The following is a 24,887-nucleotide window of genomic DNA, read 5'->3' on the forward strand; positions in this document are numbered from 1 at the left end:
TTATATATTGAGCCCTTGGCTGCAACAATTAGGGCCGACAGCCAGATTCCATCCTTTCAATGCTTTGGTTGGGAAAAGAAGGTCGCCTTATATGCTGACGATCTTATGATTTATACCGGTGATTTGACGTATGGTTTTCCTAGAATTATACAATGTTTAGAGGATTTTGGTAGGGTGTCGGGCTATTCTGTAAATCCGGAGAAAATTATGTGTTGGAATACCGCCTATAATAGCCCTCTTGTTAAGCAACAGATTAGATATTTGGGGATTCGAGTTAACCCTTGCCTTAAAGAATTAGCTAAGATTAATTTTGACAAGGCCTTTATGGAGACACATAGATTGCTTAAAACTTGGGAGGGTCCTCCTTTGTCCTTTATAGGAAGAGTTAAAATTCTTAAAATGATTATCCTTCCGAAGTTCACTTTCTTGTTCAATGCTATCCCTCTGGAATTCAAGAAAAGTGTTGGTGTAAAAAGATACAGGCAGATTTAACCTCGTTTGTGTGGTCATCCAGGGGGGGTCAGGTTTGCTTGGCAAAAAACTATGCAGGCACAAAGGAAAAGGTGGGATCACAGCTCCAGACTTTTATAAATATTACTTGGCTTTTCACTTGAAAAATGTGCGGATTCTGTTACGCAACAGATTTGAGCACACAACCTTTTGGGGTGCAATGACTCAAGAATTGTTAGAGGCTGGTAGGTACTTCTTGTATAAGTTTGGTCATGCCAAATACTTTAAAAAGATTTGTTTGAAGATTCTTAAGGATGCCGCCAGAGTGTGGTGGTTGGTTCGACAAGCATTAGAATTTAACTATTACAGTTCTCGGGCTCCAGTTTGGGACTCCCCTGGAACCTCTGAATGTCTCTTAGACAAGTTGGCACTCCCATTAAAGAGGGTGAAGCGGTGGGGACAAATTTTGGAAGATTCTAGGTTGGTGACTTGGTCAAGGTTTGAGGAATTAACTGAATATAAGGTTTCAAAGTTTAAATACTATCAGTTAGCAAGTTGGGCGGCTACCCTTCAAGAGGAGGGGGCCGCGAATAACCTTTGGGAGGAGAAATTATCTCTGGCTCTGGTCCATAAAGAAATCTCTGTCTGGTACCAGGCGTTACTAGATGCTTCAGAGACAGTGTTTCCTCTGTCTGAGAAGAAATGGGGAGTGGTTCTACCAGCCTTAGATGTGGTAAATACCTGGGAATCTTCATGTTCTATGCTCTGGTCTGCAACTAGATCGGCCTCTTTGAAGAAGAATCACTTGTTCACCCTGTACAGGGTCTATTGGTCTCCTCAGAAGTTATCAGCTTTAGAAAAGTCAGAGAGAAAGTGTCCACGTTGTGGTGAAGTTAATGCGAACTATATACATATGTTTTGGAGCTGCCCTAACCTTAGTGTTTTTTGGGCTACTGTTGAAAGACTACTTACACAGATTATAAGTTTTGAGGTAGAAGTAACTCTCTCTTTAGTGATTTTTGGGGTAGCACCTGATTCAGGTTGGGATTTGAAGCTTCTTAAACCTGGTAAGCACCTGATGTTTTTATTGATATTGCTGGCTAGAACAAATATGTTTAAGGTGGATTTCGTCTTCATCCCCCTATTGTATCCGACTGGCTGTCATCTATAAATTATTTTTATTGTTAGGAGCGCATTGGCCCGCTGGGTAACAGAGACGATTGTTGGGCCATATGGGAAAACTTTCAGCAAAGTGGTAACAACTCTTGTATAAAGTCCAATGATTATTGCCCCCCTGGTTTCGGGAGGTTCGCTCCACAAGCCTGGCTGGTCTAGATACAAGGGCTTGACTTGCATGGCCTGGAGAATAGATCACGACCGGGAGAGGGGAAAATATACGTGCCCTTTGGGGTTGATCAAACAGACGAGATCACTTTTGACGGGCACAGGTTGATGACCCTCGCGCAGAAATGCGGGCTTGTATGAGGACAAAAAAAAAAAGGTACATTTTACATTGAAACACTGGAATGATCATAGGGTTGTATTTAATGTAACTTAATTTTGGCCTGGCCAGATGGGTCATGTATATTAATACTGAGCATCAACTGAGTCCCGGTAATTGTCATTTACACTGTAACTAATTTTCATTAATAACATCAACAAAAATAATTTTGGTTTTATTTATATGTGCAGTGCTTCCCTACCTCCTCATGCGCACTCTGGTCATGTGCTCCATTCTCCCTTGCTTTAGGCACCTCTCATTCCTGTTTTTTTGTTTTGCCAATCATGGGCAAAAGAGGATATTTTGGAAAAAGTGGGGAGGAAGAATGTTAGCCCCCAATCTATTATTATATCCACTTTTATCTGCCTCCATCTCGAGTCTCTTCTGACCTGACAATTTTCACACACTTGACCCTCCGGCCCTCTTGCAATGAGGTGGACATTACTTAACATTTGAGATCCAACTTATTTTTATTTCAGTAGAACAGATTTTTTTATGCATTTTTTTAGAATATGTGTAGGAAAATGCCTCTCTTCGTATGGTCACCCCCATTTTTTTCTGGACTTTAGCAGCTGTGTTTATGACTCTGCACATAGGAACAATGATAACAAGGCACCCGTGCAAGTGGCACAAAAGTGTACCCAAGACTGCAAGTTAAATTTTGACAGTCAACTGCAGAACACTGAAGCAACAATGCAAAGCAAGTCTTCAGGCCTGCTCCAGTCAATTCAAACTGGTGAAATAGACCTTTTATAAAGCCCAACGTTTCCCTTTTTAATACTTGCAAGTCACCCCTAACATAGACCGAAATATCCATAGGGTATGACGCACTGTATTTGAAAGCTAGGAATATGTTCTTTATATCTGTCATGTCCTGGCAGTCAAAAACCTCCAAAGGCATTTTTCACTGTGACAAGGTGTGGGAAACTGGCACCCTCTGCAGTACCGCCTCCCCACTTTATGCCTGGTTTCAGGATTCAACTTGGTTTGGAGTGCACTGGATCCTGCTAACCAGGTCTCCAGTGCCAGTGTTCTTTCCCTAAAAATTGCAAAGGTATTGATACTTTTGGCAACACCCCTAGTAGGCCCTTGAGAACAGCAACACAGATTGTGTCACCCTCTAGGGCCATGGATCCAGAAGCACACAGCACTGTCATTGCAGGCTGAGTGTTCTGAGGCAATCCTAAAATGCAAACTCGACATTGCACACATCCTGGGTGCCCAGTCCATTAAACACTGCATGCAATATAGGTAAGTCACCCCTCTGGCAGGCCTTCCAGCCCTAAGGCAGGGTGCACTATACTGTATGTGTGGGCATAGCTGCATGAGCAATATGCCCTTACTGTGTCCTTGCCAAACCTGGTACATAGTAAGTGAACGTAGCAGCCAGTTTAAATGCATGTGCTGGACATTGGTCAGTATGAGTTTCACAGCTACATGATGGCTACTCTGAAACCTGGGTTGTTTGGTATCAAACAACTCAGAATTATACATCCAAACTGGAACAAGTACTGGATATATTACAAAATGTACCCAGGGGTCACCTTAGAGGACTAGATAACTACCCTGGAATGGTTGCTGGCCGGTCACAACCAGCCTGCCACCAACAGGCAAGATTCTGGAGCACTGGGGTGAGAGATCCCGCTCTCTAGGTCCCAGAACAAAGCCCTTCCTGGGCAGAGGTGTTATCATACCCCCCTGCAGGTGTGTGCACTGCCCTGCGAGCATCCGAAATAGCATAAAAATACACAGGACTCTATAGGAAGGCCAAAACATATACTAAAAAAGTGGATGGTGAAATAGTGACTCCAACCAAGGTAAGTGTCGTAGTTAGCTAAGGGCTGGGGCAGGTATAGACACCTGAGTTAAGTACAGTAAGTGTTCCCAGCAACCAGGTGCAAGGTAGTTGACCCCCAGGCGTCCCATAGGCTAACACAGAGAGAAGAGGTTGGAGTTTGTGAAAAACGGGACTCTTCCCAGTGGACCCTGAGGAAACCAGCAGACAAGAGGATGGATGGTGAGTGTCTCTATCCAAGGATACCAAGGAGACAGGAGTACCTACACCAGGGACCTGGATGCAGAGGGGAGAAGATACTCTCTCTGAAGTCAGTGGATGCCTCCAATTGTCCCGACCAGTGGACCAGGCCAGTGGACCCCATGGACCGATTCAGGACATGGAAGACCTGCAAAGGAAGGAGACAGAGTCCAGTACCCTTGGAGGTGCCCAGGTGGTTCAGGTGACAATGCCCACCCTCCTGAAGGTGAAGTTCCTGCAAGTCGGTGGAAGAAGAAGTCCAGCTGTAGGGTACAGGAGCTGCAGAAGATCCCAGGAGTCACCTACGAGCTGTCCCTCGACATTCACCAGATTGCAGGTGGGTTAGTGACCAGCCAGGTCACCAAAAAGCACCGGCAAATGCAAATAGGAGCTATAGAAGAGTTTGTGAGTCAGGGCTGGTCCCCAGCACGCAGGAAGTCCAGCGGAAGTCGATGGAGTCCCCACAAGTGACACGGGGGGGTCACAAGGAGGCCTAACCGGCACAACAAAACTGAAGTCCCACATCGCAGGAGCTGAAGGACAGGGTCTGATCTTTGAAATGCAGAGTGGCGGGGTTCCAGGGCTTCAAAGTGCCTAAAGAGCTCCTGGAGGAAGAATCAACAATCCTTGGCAGGTGCTACAGTCGCGGTGCACAGGGGTTCCAGTCCAGTGGCAGGAGCAGGGACCCACAGTCTCCCAAGTTGGCTAATAGCAAGCAGGTCCCAGGGGAGGCCACAGAGTCACCACTTATGAAGATGAATCTCCAGAAGTCCGAGGACAGCAGACCCCACCAACCAATAGACTGTCTCGAGGTGTCTGCGAATGCAGAGGAATAACTCTTTCACTCCAAGGGAGATGCCTTAATACTTCCAGGTGCAAACAGAGTCCTTGTGACCCTGGAGGATGAACAGCCTTCCATGGATGTTGCAGAATTCTTGCAAGATCTGGAGAATGAAAATGTCACTTACCCAGTGTACATCTGTTCGTGGCATCAGTCGCTGAGATTCACATGGTCTGCATTAGCTCGCCATCTGGTGTTGGGTCGGAGTGTTACAAGTTGTTTTTCTTCGAAGAAGTGTTTTCGAGTCACTGGACCGAGTGGCTCCTCCTTCTGTGCTCATTGCGCATGGGCGTCGACTCCATCTTCGATTGTTTTCCCCGCAGAGGGTGAGGTAGGAGTTGTACTATAGTAATAGTGCCCGCGCAATGAAATGTGTAAGTATGTACCTATTAAAGGTTTAAATAATATATATACAAATGTACAAAATTGAACGTAACTTCTGAACTGCTACAGGCTTCCGGGGAGGTGGGTGGGCCCATGTGAATCTCAGCGACTGATGCCACGAACAGATGTACACTGGGTAAGTGACATTTTCAGTTCGATGGCATCTGTCGCTGTAGATACACATGGTCTGCATAGACTAGTAAGCAGTTATTTCCCCATAAGCGGTGGATTAGCCTGTAGGAGTAGAAGTTGTCTGAAATAGAGTTCTTAATACAGCTTGACCTACTGCGGCTTGTTGTGCGGATAGCACATCTATACAGTAGTGTTTGGTGAATGTGTGAGGCGTAGACCATGTGGCTGCCTTACATATTTCATGCATTGGGATGTTTCCTAAAAAGGCCATTGAAGCACCTTTTTTCCTGGTTGAATGTGCCCTGGGAGTAATGGGCAGTTGTCTTTTTGCTTTAAGGTAGCAGATTTGGATGCATTTAACAATCCATCTGGCTATACCTTGTTTTGATATTGGGTTACCTGCATGAGGTTTTTGGAATGCAATAAATAGCTGTTTAGTCTTTCTGATGTTCTTTGTTCTGTCAATGTAGTACATTAATGCTCTTTTGACATCTAATGTATGTAGTGCTCTTTCAGCCACAGAATCTGGCTGTGGGAAAAAAACAGGTAGTTCTACCGTTTGATTTAGATGGAACGGTGAAATAACTTTTGGTAAAAATTTTGGATTAGGTCGTAGGACGACCTTATTTTTATGTATTTGTATAAAAGGTTCCTGTGTTGTGAACGCTTGAATTTCACTTACTCTTCTCAGAGATGTAATGGCGATGAGAAAGGCAACTTTCCAGGTTAGGAATTGTATTCCGCAAGAGTGCATGGGTTCGAAAGGTGGGCCCATGAGTCTTGTTAGGACCACGTTTAGGTTCCATGAAGGAACAGGTGGTGTTCTTGGTGGTATAATTCTTTTAAGACCTTCTATGAATGCTTTGATGACTGGTATCCTATACAAGGAAGTTGAATATGTAGTCTGCAGGTATGCAGATATTGCTGCAAGGTGTATTTTAATAGAAGAGAAGGCTAGCCTTGCTTTTTGTAAATGGAGCAAGTAATTTATGTTTTGGAGTTGCGTCTAGTGGTTGTATCTGATTATGATGGCAGTAACAAACAAATCTTTTCCACTTACTTGCGTAGCAGTGTCTAGTGGATGGCCTTCTGGCCTGCTTTATGACCTCCATACACTCTTGGCTAAGTTGTAAGTGTCCGAATTCTAGGATTTCAGGAGCCAGATTGCTAGATTCAGCGATGCTGGATCTGGGTGTCTGATCTGTTGGTTGTGTTGCGTTAACAGATCTGGTTTGTTCGGCAGTTTGATGTGGGGTACTACAGAAAGATCTAGCAGTGTTGTGTACCAGGGTTGTCTTGCCCACGTTGGTGCTATTAAAATGAGTTTGAGTTTGTTTTGACTCAATTTGTTCACTAGATAAGGGAGGAGAGGGAGAGGAGGAAAAGCGTAAGCAAATATTCCTGATCAGTTCATCCATAGGGCATTGCCTTGGGATTGCTTGTGTGGGTATCTGGACGCGAAGTTTTGGCATTTTGCGTTCTCTTTTGTTGCAAATAAGTCTATCTGAGGTGTTCCCCAGAGTGTGAAGTAGGTGTTCAGAATTTGTGGGTGGATTTCCCATTCGTGGACTTGTTGGTGATCTCGAGAGAGATTGTCTGCCAGTTGATTCTGGATCCCTGGAATAAACTGTGCTATGAGGCGAATTTGATGGTGGATTGCCCACTTCCATATGTTTTGAGCTAATAAGCTTAACTGCGTTGAATGTGTTCCTCCTTGTTTGTTTAGATAATACATCGTTGTCATGTTGTCTGTTTTGACAAGGATGTATTTGTGGGTTATGATTGGTTGGAAAGCTTTTAGTGCTTGAAAAACTGCTAATAATTCTAGATGATTTATATGCAGTTTTGTTTGATGTATGTTCCATTGTCCTCTTATGGTGTGTTGATTGAGATGTGCTCCCCACCTTGTCATGGAAGCATCTGTTGTTATTACGTACTGTGGCACTGGGTCTTGGAGAGGCCGCCCTTTGTTTAAATTTATACTGTTCCACCATAGAAGCGAGAGGTAAGTTTGGCGGTCTGTTAACACCAGATCTAGAAGGTGACCCTGTGCTTGAGACCACTGTGAGGCTAGGCATTGTTGTAAGGGCCTCATGTGCAGTCTTGCGTTTGGGACAATGGCTATGCATGAGGACATCATGCCTAGGAGCTGTAGTATTGTTCTTGCTTGTATTGTTTGATTTGGAGACATGTGTTGAATGACTCTGTTGAAATTGTGAATTCTTTGTGGAGTTGGCGTTGCTACTCCTTTTGTCGTGTCTATTATGGCTCCTAGATATTGCTGTACTTTGCTTGGCTGAATGTTGGATTTTGCAAAGTTGACGGTGAACCCTAGTTTGTAGAGGGTTTGTATGACTTGATTTGTGTGGTTTGAGCATTGTGTGAGCGAACTGGTTTTGATTAGCCAGTCGTCTAGATACGGGAATACATGTATTTGCTGCCTTTTGATGTGTGCAGCGACTACTGCTAGGCATTTTGTGAATACCCTTGGAGCGGTTGTTAAACCGAAAGGCAATACTTTGAATTGGTAATGTATTCCTTTGAATACAAACCTTAGATATTTTCTGTGTGATTGATGTATTGGTATATGGAAATATGCGTCTTTGAGGTCTAGGGTTGTCATGTAGTTGTGTTTTTTGAGCAATGGTAACACTTCTTGTAGTGTGACCATGTGAAAGTGGTCTGATTTGATGAATGTGTTTACTACTCTGAGGTCCAGAATTGGTCTCAGTGTTTTGTCCTTTTTTGGTATCAAGAAGTACAGTGAATAAACTCCTGTGTTTATTTGTGTGCTTGGTACTAATTCTATTGCATTTTTTTGCAGTAGTGCTTGAACTTCTATCTCTAGAAGCTGTGAATGGTGTTTTGATAAATTTTGTGATTTTGGTGGTATGTCTGGAGGGAATTGCAGGAATTCTATGCAATAACCATGTTGGATAATTGCTAGGACCCATGTGTCTGTAGTTATTTCCTCCCATGCTTCGTAATATTGACCTATCCTTCCCCCCACTGGTGTTGTGTGGGGGGGGTGAGTGACGTGCGAGTCACTGCTTGTTGGTAGTGGTTTTGGGGCTTTGAAATCTTCCTCTATTCCTAGGGAATTGCCCTCCTCTATACTGGCCCCGAAAGCCTCCCCTGTACTGTCCCTGGTAGGTGGACAGTGCGGACTGTGAGGTACTGGCTTGTGTGGCCTGACCCCGAAACCCTCCTCTAAAAGGTGTTTTGCGGAAGGTGGTATAAGATCCTCTGCTCTGCAGGGAGTAGAGTGCGCCCATGGCCTTGGCAGTGTCAGTGTCCTTTTTGAGCTTTTCTATGGCTGTGTCGACCTCCGGACCGAACAGCATTTTTTCGTTTACTGGCATGTTAAGTACTGCCTGCTGAATTTCTGGCTTGAATCCAGACGTTCTGAGCCATGCGTGCCTACGGATGGTAATCGACGTATTAATGGTCCTTGCGGCTGTGTCTGCTGCATCCATAGAGGAGCGTATTTGATTGTTGGAAATGTTTTGACCTTCTTCAACAACCTGTTTTGCTCTTTTTTGTAGATCTTTTGGGAGATGTTCAATGAGATGCTGCATCTCATCCCAGTGGGCTCTGTCGAATCGCGCTAGCAGCGCTTGTGAGTTTGCGATGCGCCACTGGTTTGCTGCCTGGACAGCGACCCTCTTCCCGGCTGCATCAAACTTTCTGCTTTCTTTATCTGTGGGAGGTGCATCCCCAGAAGTGTGTGAATTTGCCCCTTTTCTGGCAGCCCCTACCACCACAGAATCTGGCGGCAGCTGAGAGGTGATGAATACAGGGTCCGTAGGAGGCGCCTTATATTTTTTGTCCACTCTAGGCGTTACTGCCCTGCTTTTGACTGGCTCTTTGAAGATCTCCTTTGCATGGCGAAGCATGCCTGGGAGCATAGGCAGGCTTTGGTAGGAGCTGTGGGTGGAGGAGAGGGTGTTAAATAAAAAGTCATCCTCTACTTGTTCAGAGTGTAGTTCCACATTATGGAACTGAGCTGCTCTAGCCACCACTTGTGAATAGGCTGTGCTGTCCTCAGGTGGTGATGGCCTAGTTGGGTATGTGTCTGGGCTGTTATCAGACACTGGTGCATCGTACAAGTCCCACGCGTCTTGATCTTGGTCGTCGTGGCTCATGGCGGTGTGAGCTGGCGAATGTGACGGGGTGTAAGTTGGTGAAGCCGGAGTTACAGGTGGAGGCGAGGGAGGAGGTGTTACCGTCTTTGCTGTTTGTTGCTGAGGAGCCTCTCGTGCTACAAACTGAAGTGTTCTCTTTCTTTTGACGGGTGGAAGGGTACTGATCTTCCCTGTCCCCTGCTGAATAAAGATACGCTTCTGCGTGTGATCCACTTCAGTGGATTGCAGTTCCTGTTCGAATCTGTGTCTTTTCATTTGTGAAGACATAGAAAGTTCTTCAGTATAGGAGCCTGAAACTGGGTCTGTTGGTGCTTTTTTCGGCTCCGAAAACCCTGTTGTTTGTTTTTTCGGCTCCGAGGTAACCTTCCTCTTCTTTTGTGCCGAAAAATCTTGGCCTCTATGATCTTCGGCGCCACTGTCTCGGCGTCGATACGTGTCGACACCGAACTCTCGGTGTCGATGCTTCTCTTTAGCACTCTCTCGGTCCCGAGGAGGCTGCGTGCCGGTGTCTCGACCGGAGTCGGACGATCTCGACACTGAATGGGCCTTTTTCGGTGCCGATTGTTGGTCACCGTGAATTTGGGTTGAGCCATGGCCGGTTGGCAGTGGCGTCCCCTGGGCCTTTTTGCCTTTTTTAATTTCTGATCTCGACGTCTTACTCACTGTTTTTGGATGGTCGAGTTCGTCGGAGTCTGAATCCTGGATGGAAAAGGATTCCTCCTGTTCCTCTTCTGTCTCGAACTGTCGATGCTCTTTTGGCGTGGACGCCATCTGCAGTCTTCTCGCTCGACGGTCGCGCAGAGTTTTTCGGGACCGGAACGCCCGACAGGCCTCACAGGATTCTTCGCTGTGCTCGGGTGACAGGCACAGGTTACAGACCGAGTGTTGGTCCGTATAAGGATATTTGTTGTGGCATTCAGGGCAGAATGGAAACGGGGTCCGTTCCATCGGCGTTGTTCTCCACGCGGTCGGGCCGACTAGGCCCCGACGGTGTGCCGAAATCTACCCCGAAGGGCACCGAAGCGCTTCGATGTTCAATGCGTTGTCGTATGTGTTTATCTCGAACCGGATCACAACGATACCGTCGAAAATCTTCCCTTTTCAGCTATCTTTCCGTTCCGAAACTCGGAGCGACAGGAACACGTCCGAACCCGATGGCGGAAAGAAAACAATCGAAGATGGAGTCGACGCCCATGCGCAATGAGCACAGAAGGAGGAGCCACTCGGTCCAGTGACTCGAAAACACTTCTTCGAAGAAAAACAACTTGTAACACTCCGACCCAACACCAGATGGCGAGCTAATGCAGACCATGTGTATCTACAGCGACAGATGCCATCGAACACAATGTTTCAATGGGAGCCTTCCCACCAGAAGCAGACGTGTTCAGTCCCAGAGTCCATGACCAGATGTCTTGCAGAGAGTTCCTTAGAGAGTCTTGCTCGACAAATCCGAGGACCCACCCAAGGGGGTTGGTCACTCTCTGAAGTGATCCACCTATCAGGGGGGGGGGTCAGGAACATCATCTACCTGGCCAAACCAGTCAGATGCTCTCAAGTGCCTCTGCACATCTTATTTATAGGATGGCAGAATCAAGTGGCCAGCTGGCAGAGCTCTGTGCACCTCCCTAGGGGAGGAGCTGGAAGGGGGTGGTCAACCCAGTCCTTTGTTTAGTTTCACACCAGAGTGGGATTCGGGGGCTCCTGAACTGGTGCAAACAGGATTATGCAAGGAGGGCACCAGAAGTGCCCTTCAAAGCAGTCTGGTGGCACTTGGAGGCCACCCGGGTGCAGCCCTTAGACTCCTAATATACAGGAATTCCTTTGTTCTGGTTCTCCTGACCGAGCATGGCTCACCAGCAGTACGGCAGAACATTGTCTGGGGTCACCAGCAGCATGGGCTGGCCGCTAGAGCCCGTAAGGCTGCACAGGCAAACCTGTGGTATCCTCTAAGGAACCCTCAGAGTACATGGCATCAAGTAACTAACAGTGGAATCAGTGCAGTTGCACGATTCCAACATGTTTGATACTAAACATGCCTAGGTTCAGAGAAGTCATTATGTAGCTGAACCACTCGTGTTGACCAGTGTGTACTACATACCTTAAGGTGGCTTCCCAGCCCTTACAGAGTCCAGGAATTGGCCTTGAGTCTGTAGGGGTACCCTGCTCATGCAGGGTTACCCGCACACTTGAAGACATGCACCCTGACCTTGGGCTGAAGGGCCTACCACAGGGGTGACTTACAATGTTTAAGTGCAGTAGTCAGTTTGGTGGTGACAGAGTGGATGCACCATTTCACGAAGGATGCAACGGCAGGCCTGCAGGAACAGTTTCCATTGGCTCCCTTGGGTGGCATAATACATGCTGCAACCCATGGGGCACCCATGGGGTACCAATAGCCTGGGCACCCAAGTACCATATACTACGGACTTACATAGGTGCACCAATATGCTAATTGTGGGTGTAAAAGGTTATCAGCAACTAAATTTAGGGGTTGAGTTCAACAGCCCCAAAGAATGCACTGCAGCTCTGCTATCTTTCATGAATTCCAGAGCATAGTCCGTCTTCACCTCAAAGAGGTGAGACCCATCAAAAGGAATATCCACTAAAGATTGTTGTGCACCACCAGATAATGTGGTGGACTTCACCTAAGGAGGACAATGAAGGACGATACCGGCACATACTACCCTGCCAAAGCAGTCCATGGTATCCACAGCAGCAAGGATAACTTCTATCTAAAGGCCATGTGTACATTGGCCTATGAGCCAGACTGTATTTCCAGATGGCAAACCAAGGCAGACAGAAGAAAGCAAAAACTAATTCTTAAGGCATTAATTCTTTATCATTTGCTACTCGGGACATTTACGTGATAACTAGCATTCACCTTACTAGTCAGCGCCTATACAATTAGACTCTCTGGAGTACGGTGGTTGGTGAGAAAATCTGGTCATCAGATGCCAGCCTATGTCGCTTGATGACCTGCCAGCTGCCAGGCAACTCTGAACATGGTTTCAAACAAGTAAACATCAAAGTATCAGTGACTTTCAATTGGAGGATACATACAACGGGAGCAAGGGCTCAGATGTTGTTGGCCCCAGCTGCAAAATTTCTGCAAACGAAACTGATTTTAATATCAATGTAGGGCACCTGCAATTCCAGTACTTCAGCTACCATCAGAACCATCACTGCAAATGAAACACTTTCTTCCACTGGTAGCCTATTCAGCAAGGTAAACTCTGTGCCTGGGGAGGTAACAAGGCACTGGTGTTCTGTAAATAAAGGTATAATGCCTCATCAGTATAATAAGGGAGGAGAAAGCCATATTTCTCACCATCATCCTCGGTATCCTGCAGTGCAGCTTGCTCTGGCACATTATCACAGATGGAACTAAAAGAAAGATGATGGAGCCTCTGCTGATAAGTGTGACACAGTAGAAGTACTGGCCTACAATCTATGCCATGACAACTAGTTGCACTTTTGTGACACAGCACTGGTTGACCTTGGGCCAAGGTCGGCACGAGAACCAACATGGGTGCCGGCATCAGATTATCTACTGGCATAGGGAAACAGGAACCAGCATGGACATAGAATTTGAGTGAAAGCCTGTACCAGATTCAAAATGGGCCTGCTAATGGGTCCTCAGTAGGTGGTAGCTCAACTTGAGGCTCCTGCGGTTCAGTGTGACCTGAAGGTGCCCTAGAGGGAGCCAAAACCAAACTAAAAGTCTGCAGCATGGCCTCTTTGAAGACCCCAATCAGCGATGCGTGGTTAACAATGGCCCAGGGAACTCTGGGTACACCAGGACCAACTGAGGAATTTGTTTCCAGGCCAGTGACCTCAAGAGAGTGCTTTTTCTTATTGTTGTCAGAGTGCCAATATGGGGGTCGAGTCCCACTTCACTTTCTTATGCTCGCACTTGGAATACTTCAAGTGGGAAGTGGAGCAGTCGCCGCACGGTCAGGCCCATGACTCAGATTGGAACAGAATCTCCATTTAGGACTGCAACTTCTCCTTGTATTCAGTAATATACAACTACACCTACTGCTTTTGAATCTTCATCAGGAATATTGGGCCGCCTTTATCACAGGACTTAAAAGTCATGTCCAGTGCCCAAGCTCCAAAGACACGTCATGCAGGTAAGTTACCTACATCTGTTTTGTGTGGCACAGCTTTAATGTGTTTATTTTTTTGATATTGGCTTTGTTCCTTAGCACATGAAGGAATGGTTTTGGAGTCATCGTCAAAAGTCCAACAAAGTCAAGATGGGAGTTCTGACTCTGCGCCACAAAGAGGGGAAGGAAAGGAACAGATGTTAGTACACAGGAGTGTGCTTACATGCAGTTTCGCTCCATCACTTCCAGGAATTAATGGATTTGTACAATGCCACCTATCAGTGTGCAGGAGCACTGCTACAAAATTTTCCTGATCCAGCTGGCACCCAGGAAATATCCTAAGCCTAGAAATCTGCTGTTAGAATTATCCTTCCAAAAATTCATTGAGTTATCCCATCTTAGATGCATGCACAGCATACTTTACTAGCAAAACCAAACATCCTCAATCAACTGCCTTTTAGAGAAACCTTTTTGCATCACACAGTTGCTACTGAGTTAGCAGAATCTTTTCTGCAGGGATTTGCTTCTCTATTTTTGATTAAGCTACAAAGAAAGATACAGGCTTCTGGCGATGTTGAACACCTCAAAACCAGACAGACTATGACCCTCTTACGTTGTACGACAGGGTGACACAAAAACTCATAAGTCAAGAGTTTAATGTCACTATTGGCCAACTGTTCAAAAGGCTCATAAACCAAAACAGAAATAACCGCATTATGGAACAACACAGTGGGGTGGCCTGGGGAAAATAACCTAAACAGCCACTATAGCCTCCTCACACAGACAAAGAAGGATTCCATACAACAAAACGGTAATCATGCAGACCACATCAGAGAGGGTTGATATTCTTTGTTGGCGTCAAGTGGCAACATCTAAAAAAATATTCTTTTGGTGATGGAGCAAGTGAATTTTCTACAGGCGGTTCACAACACATTTCAACTGTCATAAGACAGCCTTAAATAGACGTTATGTTAGATTCTTAGACACCAGGTGACTAAGGACTAAGCTGCGACATTGTATCCAGAGGTGAAGTACTGTGAACTTGTGCTGAGACAAATTCATCCCTGACCAGAAGGGTTAATGACCCACTGTTTCTAAGTGTATTTGATCTCAGAATAAAAATCAATTTGCCAAAAATGTGTCAACAAGGGCCGTCTACATGCATAATAGAAATAATCAGCTTACTACATTTGATTTAACACCTGTATGTGGGGCATGGGCTATAAATAAAATTACCTATTTGATCAGCTCAAAACAGTGGCATGAGTAAAAAGATTTTTGACTTACACATAGAGTAGAGCTCCCCTGAAATAGAAGCGTCTCCAAAAGCAGTGTTTGATTCTATATGTCTCCAGTTATTTTAATCAACAGGTGAAGAGTGAGAGAGGCAGAAAAGTGATTGCTAATAGGAGGAGGCCTCTTACTGTCACACCTGTTCTTTAAATGTTTTCTAGGTCTCACTTAGTAGACAGTGCATGTGCTAGCTGTTGCACACGTTTTGTGGGCTTACAAACATACAGGTATTTGGACCAGCCCACTGCTTACTACTGGTTGCCTTTCCTATCACTCATTTGCCTGCTTCTTATTTGTGTCTCAGCAGATCAATCGTGTTTGTCCTTCCCATGGAGCATAACCTCTTTACCATTTCTTTTGATTGACAGGTTTCTATACTTCCACTGCTTGCTTTGCAAGCACTACTTTTTTCTTTAAGTCTTTAGCCATGCTTCATACTATAGCAGCACGGCTAAACCTCTTTGGCAAAGTCAATCGGTCCCAAAGGTGGGACCTGTTGGCTTTGCCAATGCTTGTTGGCAAAGCTGTTAAGACCTTACACTTTAGAAAGACATTTCAAGACATAAATTGTATATCTTATTCTTATGCTGACACCTGCTCTTATTCACTCACATCAGCCCCTTTTACATACAGGTCCACTTTGTATTACATTGTTGCATGTACCGGGGATGGAAACTAACTCACCAGAGTATTCAACACATATATTCTAGTAGTCACACGGAAGTCAAGGCAGATGTGCGGGATTCCTTCCCCACTTTTTACCCTCGATTACACATCACCAGAAATAGATTCTCACACCTAAGCTTTGGGTCTCATTTACAAAATATGAGTGGCAGAAGTTTGGAACATTAAGTGAAAAAAAAACTACAATAGTTTCTAAACTTGGCTCATTACTTCAGGACTCCTTGGCCCATGCTCAATAGCAGGAAAGTACTGTGAGACAGTGTTTCGATTTCAGATCCCGACAACAGGGTCCCAAGCCCTTGCCACCAGTAGGCCTTGAAGACAAACACACAGGATTTTAGGTTATTGTAGCAGTAAGTGTCTAGTACATAAGCAGGAGTAAGAAAATGCATTTACTAATATACATTGCATGCAATCAGTGTAACCTTAGCATGAGTCAACAGCAAGTCATCTGAAATGCAGTCACTAGTTAACATCTAGAACTTATTACTGCACACTGAACATCAAGTTCAAAGCTCTGTCAATATAAAATATGTTCGAAGTGATTATGCAAACAGTTACTTACAATTTGTTTTTGTTTGAGTGGCTTGACAGAGAAGCTACCATCAACATGCTGTGAAATAAAATAAAATAAAAATAGAGGTAAGCAGTTGTTCACTTACAAGTAAGAGTGTGACAACACAACTGCTGGTCAATGCCGTGCACCTGCAGGAAATGTGTGTGAACGGGGCTCAGATATGGCGATGGCTACAGAGATTGTGGGCAACAGAACTTCAGCCAACACTGAGCATATGATCGGTGACAATAGACATGGACAGAGGATTAGGAAAAAGGAACCGGCAAGTATCAGGAACAAGTTTATGGCACAACCGTTATAGAAGTCTAAATGCCATGTGGGGCATGTGACACCACAGAGGCATCAAGATCTAAAAGGGGAAGGAAAAGGCATAGGCTGGGGATTGTGGAGGGGATAGGATTAGGGTGCCAAACCTCAGCTGTGGATAGTGAAAGCCTGGGGAGGAACAGTCATGAGTAACCGCGGTCAATGGATGCAGAAGTAGCTAACAGTAGATATCAGGGAGACACTAATTCTGAGTGTAGCAAGAGACTCAAGATATTTGAAAGTCAAAAATATGGTTAGGCGGACATGTGGATAACAAGAATGACGTGTTGTATGGAGGCACAAAAGATGATATATGAAGCAAGGGGCTGACCAAGAAAATATGAGAAAGTGTGGGGAAGCTGGAGAGCATTTGAGTGGGAGGATAGGGCATCCCCCCTGGCAGAGCCTTGCACACATTGCTAGACCCCACTACAGGATTGTCACCACCGCTATCTCCTCTGCCACTGAGCAAGTTGGACACCCCAATGACACCAGAAAAACAATTCACAATTGCTTTGTACAGGTTGGTCGCCTTTCTTGTACTGGAGATTTCTTTCACAAGCAGTGCTATATTGATGTACAACCCATGATGGAATATTGGGAGTTGTTCTGTAAAACAATAAATTTTAAAAATGTTTTACACACACATATATACACACACATTTACAAATACACACACATATCTTTGTTTAATCAGGTGTTTCTAAGTAACAAATACAGCAAATGGGTTTTGCAGGACACAGGCCTGGGTAACAGAAGATGTTATTTTAAAAGGCAGAGTCTGGTGTGTGGCAAAGATGTACAGGGGTCTTAGCTATGGGAAATAGGCCTTTTAGGATGCAAGTGTCATGAAGAGTTCAATTCCTTAAAGCAACACTATCAGGGATAAGAATGCAGTGTTGCTGTCTATTGCACAGTGTATCTTGGAAAGTCTGTGGCACATTCTCTCACTTCAGTTTTTCCAGAGATTTGAGGACAGATATATTCAATCTTGGTTGCAAGCAGGTGAATGGGTCAGGGTATGTATGGCAGCTGAGTCATATAGTGGTGGGGGTCATGAAGGTGGTGAAATGTGGGAAGTGACTGAGATGAGAAGTGGAGTATAGCGATCAGATGCATAGGAACAGGCTAGATAGGGTTGGGAGGTGGTCTGGAGCCATGTGAGGCAGGAATTAAGTGACTATGGTGAGGTCGTAAATGGTGAGGTAGTAAATGCGATGTGAACAAAAGTGTGATGCAAGCAGGTAGTGTCTATACTACAAACACAAGTGCGGTTGTCGGACACATTGTGAAGGAAGGGATAAGATAGGGATGTGTACGGGGCAGATGGGTGACAAAATACATCTCAGTAGGTGAGCACTGATGGGTGGAGAATTGGCTACTGTGGTGGCAAAGGTTTAGGTGGCAAGAAACCCTGTCTCTACCACTGAGATTCGTAGGGGTAAGAGCCTTGCAGGGAATTCATTAAGGGCAGAGATGCCAAGCACAAAAGCTGAGATGGGTTGACAAAACATTCAAGGCACTTCCAAGAAGTCCACATGGAAATGGGTTGGCAGAAGAGCACATGCCTGTTAAGAATTGGTGATTTGAATGTATGGATTACTTTCGGGGTTCTGATGAGCACTCATATGTGCCAATTAAGGTTCAGGAGCATTACATACCTTCTCAAAAGCTGCCAGCAACACATGAGCATGCCCTGTGACTTCTGGAAGAGAAGAGGAGACATAGTATAAGTGAATTCAGTTCGGATTTGAATCATCTGTGGACAAGTGGCTTACCACCCACATAAGCCTGAAATGTGAGACACCCACGCAGGAAAAACTGTTTATTTCTCGGGTAGGATGCAATATTCATAGACTACTCCAACAGAGACACAAAAGTTATGTAAAGAAATGGCTCCCTGTTGCAGTTACCCCCCACTTTTTGCCTGATACTGATGCTGACTTGACTGAGAAGAGTGCTGGGACCCTGCTAACCAGGCCCCAGCACCAGTGTTCCTTCACCTAAAATGTACCATTGTATCCACAATTGGCACACCCTGGCATTCAGATAAGTCCCTTGTAACTGGTACTTCTAGTACCAAGGGCCCTGATGCCAAGGAAGGTCTCTAAGGGCTGCAGCATGTCTTATGCCACCCTGGAGACCTCTCACCCAGCACAGACACACTGCTTGCCAGCTTGTGTGTGCTAGTGAGGACAAAACGAGTAAGTCGACATGGCACTCCCCTCAGGGTGCCATGCCAGCCTCTCACTGCCTATGCAGTATAGGTAAGACACCCCTCTAGCAGGCCTTACAGCCCTAAGGCAGGGTGCACTATACCATAGGTGAGGGTACCAGTGCATGAGCATGGTACCCCTACAGTGTCTAAACAAAACCTTAGACATTGTAAGTGCAGGGTAGCCATAAGAGTATATGGTCTGGGAGTTTGTCAAACCCGAACTCCACAGCACCATAATGGCTACACTGAAAACTGGGAAGTTTGGTATCAAACTTCTCAGCACAATAAATGCACACTGATGCCAGTGTACATTTTATTGTAAAATACACCCCAGAGGGCACCTTAGAGGTGCCCCCTGAAACTTAACCGACTATCTGTGTAGGCTGACTAGTTTTAGCAGCCTGCCACAAACCGAGACATGTTGCTGGCCCCATGGGGGGAGTGCCTTTGTCACTCTGAGGCCAGTAACAAAGCCTGCACTGGGTGGAGATGCTAACACCTCCCCCAGGCAGGAATTGTCACACCTGGCGGTGAGCCTCAAAGGCTCACCTCCTTTGTGCCAACCCAGCAGGACACTCCAGCTAGTGGAGTTGCCCGCCCCCTCCGGCCAGGCCCCACTTTTGGCGGCAAGGCCGGAGAAGATAATGAGAAAAACAAGGAGGAGTCACTGGCCAGTCAGGACAGCCCCTAAGGTGTCCTGAGCTGAAGTGACTCTAACTTTTAGAAATCCTCCATCTTGCAGATGGAGGATTCCCCCAATAGGGTTAGGATTGTGACCCCCTCCCCTTGGGAGGAGGCACAAAGAGGGTGTACCCACCCTCAGGGCTGGTAGCCATTGGCTACTAACCCCCCAGACCTAAACACGCCCTTAAATTTAGTATTTAAGGGCTACCCTGAACCCTAGAAAATTAGATTCCTGCAACTACAAGAAGAAGGACTGCCCAGCTGAAAACCCCTGCAGCGGAAGACCAGAAGACGACAACTGCCTTGGCTCCAGAAACTCACCGGCCTGTCTCCTGCCTTCCAAAGATCCTGCTCCAGCGACGCCTTCCGAAGGGACCAGCGACCTCGACATCCTCTGAGGACTGCCCCTGCTTCGAAAAGACAAGAAACTCCCGAGGACAGCGGACCTGCTCCAAGAAAGGCTGCAACTTTGTTTCCAGCAGCTTTAAAGAACCCTGCAAGCTCCCCGCAAGAAGCGTGAGACTTGCAACACTGCACCCGGCGACCCCGACTCGGCTGGTGGAGACCCGACACCTCAGGAGGGACCCCAGGACTACTCTGATACTGTGAGTACCAAAACCTGTCCCCCCTGAGCCCCCACAGCGCCGCCTGCAGAGGGAATCCCGAGGCTTCCCCTGACCGCGACTCTTTGAATCCAAAGTCCCGACGCCTGGGAGAGACCCTGCACCCGCAGCCCCCAGGACCTGAAGGACCGGACTTTCACTGGAGAAGTGACCCCCAGGAGTCCCTCTCCCTTGCCCAAGTGGAGGTTTCCCCGAGGAACCCCCCCCTTGCCTGCCTGCAGCGCTGAAGAGATCCCGAGATCTCCCATTGACTTCCAATACAAACCCGACGCTTGTTTCTACACTGCACCCGGCCGCCCCCGCGCTGCTGAGGGTGAAATTTCTGTGTGGGCTTGTGTCCCCCCCGGTGCCCTACAAAACCCCCCTGGTCTGCCCTCCGAAGACGCGGGTACTTACCTGCAAGCAGACCGGAACCGGGGCACCCCCTTCTCTCCATTCTAGCCTATGCGGTTTGGGCACCACTTTGGACTCTGCACCTGACCGGCCCTGAGCTGCTGGTGTGGTGACTTTGGGGTTGCTCTGAACCCCCAACGGTGGGCTACCTTGGACCAAGAACTGAACCCTGTAAGTGTCTTACTTACCTGGTAAAACTAACCAAAACTTACCTCCCCTAGGAACTGTGAAAATTGCACTAAGTGTCCACTTTTAAAACAGCTATTTGTGAATAACTTGAAAGGTACACATGCAATTTTGATGATTTGAAGTTCCTAAAGTACTTACCTGCAATACCTTTCGAATGAGATATTACATGTAGAATTTGAACCTGTGGTTCTTAAAATAAACTAAGAAAAGATATTTTTCTATACAAAAACCTATTGGCTGGATTTGTCTCTGAGTGTGTGTACCTCATTTATTGTCTATGTGTATGTACAACAAATGCTTAACACTACTCCTTGGATAAGCCTACTGCTCGACCACACTACCACAAAATAGAGCATTAGTATTATCTATTTTTACCACTATCTTACCTCTAAGGGGAACCCTTGGACTCTGTGCATGCTATTCCTTACTTTGAAATAGCACATACAGAGCCAACTTCCTACATTGGTGGATCAGCGGTGGGGTACAAGACTTTGCATTTGCTGGACTACTCAGCCAATACCTGATCACACGACAAATTCCAAAATTGTCATTAGAAATTGATTTTTGCAATTTGAAAAGTTTTCTAAATTCTTAAAAGACCTGCTAGGGCCTTGTGTTAGATCCTGTTTAGCATTTCTTTTAGAGTTTAAAAGTTTGTAAAAGTTTGAATTAGAACCTAGAACTAGTTGTAGATTCTTAAAAAGTATTCCAACTTTTAGAAGCAAAATGTCTAGCACAGATGTGACTGTGGTGGAACTCGACACCACACCTTACCTCCATCTTAAGATGAGGGAGCTAAGGTCACTCTGTAAAATAAAGAAAATAACAATGGGCCCCAAACCTACCAAAATACAGCTCCAGGAGCTTTTGGCAGAGTTTGAAAAGGCCAACCCCTCTGAGGGTGGCAACTCAGAGGAAGAGGATAGTGACTTGGAGGAAAATTCCCCCCTACCAGTCCTATCTAGGGAGAACAGGGTCTCTCAAACCCTGACTCCTAAAATAATAGTCAGAGATGCTGGTTCCCTCACAGGAGAGACCAACACCTCTGAAATCACTGAGGATAGCCCCAGTGAAGAGGACATCCAGTTAGCCAGGATGGCCAAAAGATTGGCTATGGAAAAGCAGCTCCTAGCCATAGAAAGGGAAAGAAAAGAGATGGGCCTAGGTCCCATCAATGGTGGCAGCAACTTAAATAGGGTCAGAGATTCTCCTGACATCCTAAAAATCCCCAAAGGGATTGTAACAAAATATGAAGATGGTGATGACATCACCAAATGGTTCACAGCTTTTGAGAGGGCTTGTGTAACCAGAAAAGTGAACAGATCTCACTGGGGTGCTCTCCTTTGGGAAATGTTCACTGGAAAGTGTAGGGATAGACTCCTCACACTCTCTGGAAAAGATGCAGAATCTTATGACCTCATGAAGGGTACCCTGATTGAGGGCTTTGGATTCTCCACTGAGGAGTATAGAATTAGATTCAGGGGGGCTCAAAAATCCTCGAGCCAGACCTGGGTTGATTTTGTAGACTACTCAGTAAAAACACTGGATGGTTGGTTAACTGGAAATGAAGTGTGTGACTATGTTGGGCTTTATAATTTGTTTATGAAAGAACACATTTTAAGTAACTGCTTCAATGAAAAGTTGCATCAGTATCTGGTAGACCTAGGTCCAATTTCTCCCCAAGAATTGGGAAAGAAGGCAGACCACTGGGTCAAGACTAGGGTAACCAAAACTTCCACTGGGGGTGACCAAAAGAAAGGGGTTACAAAAACTCCCCAGGAGAAAGTGGGTGACACTAGAAACAAAGAAAAAGAGTCCTCTGTAGGCCCCCAAAAACCAGAACAGGTGGGTGGGCCCCAAGACACAACCCAAAACAAAGGTGGGTACCAGGGTAAGAACTGGGATGCCACTAAGGCATGGTGCCACAACTGTAAACAGTCTGGGCACCACACCAAGGACACTTCTTGTCCCAAAAACAAACCCCAGAACAAAATTCCAGGGGTAACCAGTGTAGCCATGGGAGATGACTCCTCAGATGAGGAGGTCTTCCTAGCCTTCAACTGGAAACAGGGCCCAACAGGTGAGTTGGAGATTCCAGAGGGAAGTAGACACTTCCACCACCTACTGGTGAATGGAATCCCAACCACTGCCCTGAGAGACACTTGTGCCAGTCACACTATTGTGCATGACAGGCTGGTGCTCTCAAACCAGTACATCCCAGGTGAGACTGCCAGGGTAAGAGTTAGCCTAGACAGGGTCACTAAGAGGCCTGTGGCTTTAGTGCCCATAGAAGTGGGTGGCACTCTTAGCTGGAGAAGGGTAGTAGTCAGTACGGACCTCCCCCTTGATTGTCTCCTTGGAAATGACTACCCAGAGGTTAGTCAGAACCCAAGAGAGAAACTGGTCCAGTGCCAGTCCTCTCCCAAGGATTCTGGAAGTCCTGCCTCTGCAGTAAATGCAAGCAGGCCCCAGAAGAAGAAGAAAAGAAAACAGAGTAGGAAGGGTGGACAACCTTTAGCCAAGGTTACAGCAAGCCAAGGAGATTCTGCTCCAGTAGGGGAGAACTCCAAAAATGGCCCTGATAAAGTCCAACCTGACCCACAAGAAGTCCTGGCTAGTCAGGCAACTGTTAAACCTGAGTGGGTGGCTCCTCAGCTAACAGAAGAAAGAGTGGAAGAAGGGTGTTTACTACAAGATGTGGTAACCCCCCACTCCAATACAGCAGACAGGCAACCTGAACCCAAAGAAGCCTGTAACTTAGCCCCTTCCCTTTTAGGTGAAGAGCTAAAGGTGTGGTTCTGGGCACTGACAGCTGTCAGTGGCCTCTGCTGGGTGTTAGCCTTTATGGCTGCACTATCCTTAGCATGGTGGTCTGACCCCATGCCAAATAGCAAGTTAGGCCCCCTGACCCTATTGGTCATGGTGGGGTTACTCCAGCTCTGGGTAACCTCTCTGGGTAAGCTAGGGGTAACCCTGGCCAAGATAAGGTTAGCAGAGGTGGATACCTCTAAGACCAAGATAGAAAGAATGGGTGGAGACATTGAAGAGGCAGACAAGAGGCAATTCAGACTAGGTCCTATCACTGTGGAAGTAGGTCAGTTCCCCAAAGGGAATGACCTGAACAGAAGGATGTAAGGCAGAGTAGGCCCTGCAACTAACCAGCCTATTTCTCCTACTCTTCCTCGCCTGACAGACTAGGAAGACTCTTCCAGCTTGGGCTGAGTCTCCTGGCCTGTGGGCTGGGGGGGGGCTTGTGTAAAGAAATGGCTCCCTGTTGCAGTTACCCCCCACTTTTTGCCTGATACTGATGCTGACTTGACTGAGAAGAGTGCTGGGACCCTGCTAACCAGGCCCCAGCACCAGTGTTCCTTCACCTAAAATGTACCATTGTATCCACAATTGGCACACCCTGGCATTCAGATAAGTCCCTTGTAACTGGTACTTCTAGTACCAAGGGCCCTGATGCCAAGGAAGGTCTCTAAGGGCTGCAGCATGTCTTATGCCACCCTGGAGACCTCTCACCCAGCACAGACACACTGCTTGCCAGCTTGTGTGTGCTAGTGAGGACAAAACGAGTAAGTCGACATGGCACTCCCCTCAGGGTGCCATGCCAGCCTCTCACTGCCTATGCAGTATAGGTAAGACACCCCTCTAGCAGGCCTTACAGCCCTAAGGCAGGGTGCACTATACCATAGGTGAGGGTACCAGTGCATGAGCATGGTACCCCTACAGTGTCTAAACAAAACCTTAGACATTGTAAGTGCAGGGTAGCCATAAGAGTATATGGTCTGGGAGTTTGTCAAACCCGAACTCCACAGCACCATAATGGCTACACTGAAAACTGGGAAGTTTGGTATCAAACTTCTCAGCACAATAAATGCACACTGATGCCAGTGTACATTTTATTGTAAAATACACCCCAGAGGGCACCTTAGAGGTGCCCCCTGAAACTTAACCGACTATCTGTGTAGGCTGACTAGTTTTAGCAGCCTGCCACAAACCGAGACATGTTGCTGGCCCCATGGGGGGAGTGCCTTTGTCACTCTGAGGCCAGTAACAAAGCCTGCACTGGGTGGAGATGCTAACACCTCCCCCAGGCAGGAATTGTCACACCTGGCGGTGAGCCTCAAAGGCTCACCTCCTTTGTGCCAACCCAGCAGGACACTCCAGCTAGTGGAGTTGCCCGCCCCCTCCGGCCAGGCCCCACTTTTGGCGGCAAGGCCGGAGAAGATAATGAGAAAAACAAGGAGGAGTCACTGGCCAGTCAGGACAGCCCCTAAGGTGTCCTGAGCTGAAGTGACTCTAACTTTTAGAAATCCTCCA

General features: G+C 46.5%; 1 protein-coding gene across 6 annotated transcripts in view; it reads right to left on the reverse strand.

The window, feature by feature from the left end:
• MGRN1 (mahogunin ring finger 1) overlaps positions 1-24,887 on the reverse strand; it is a 321,313-nt gene that overhangs the window by 209,758 nt on the left and 86,668 nt on the right. For all 6 annotated transcript variants that reach the window (XR_011199103.1, XM_069210484.1, XM_069210481.1 and 3 more), the window contains exons 8-9: positions 18,119-18,162; positions 16,140-16,187 (exon numbers count right to left, since the gene is read on the reverse strand). Coding sequence is in view for 5 of the 6 variants with exons in the window: in XM_069210484.1 (XP_069066585.1) it covers positions 16,140-16,187; positions 18,119-18,162 (92 nt within the window). In the remaining variant the exon portion in view is untranslated. The remainder of the gene's footprint in view (positions 1-16,139; positions 16,188-18,118; positions 18,163-24,887) is intronic.

Source organism: Pleurodeles waltl, chromosome 10, assembly GCF_031143425.1.
Source record: "Pleurodeles waltl isolate 20211129_DDA chromosome 10, aPleWal1.hap1.20221129, whole genome shotgun sequence".
NCBI lineage: Eukaryota > Metazoa > Chordata > Amphibia > Caudata > Salamandridae > Pleurodeles > Pleurodeles waltl.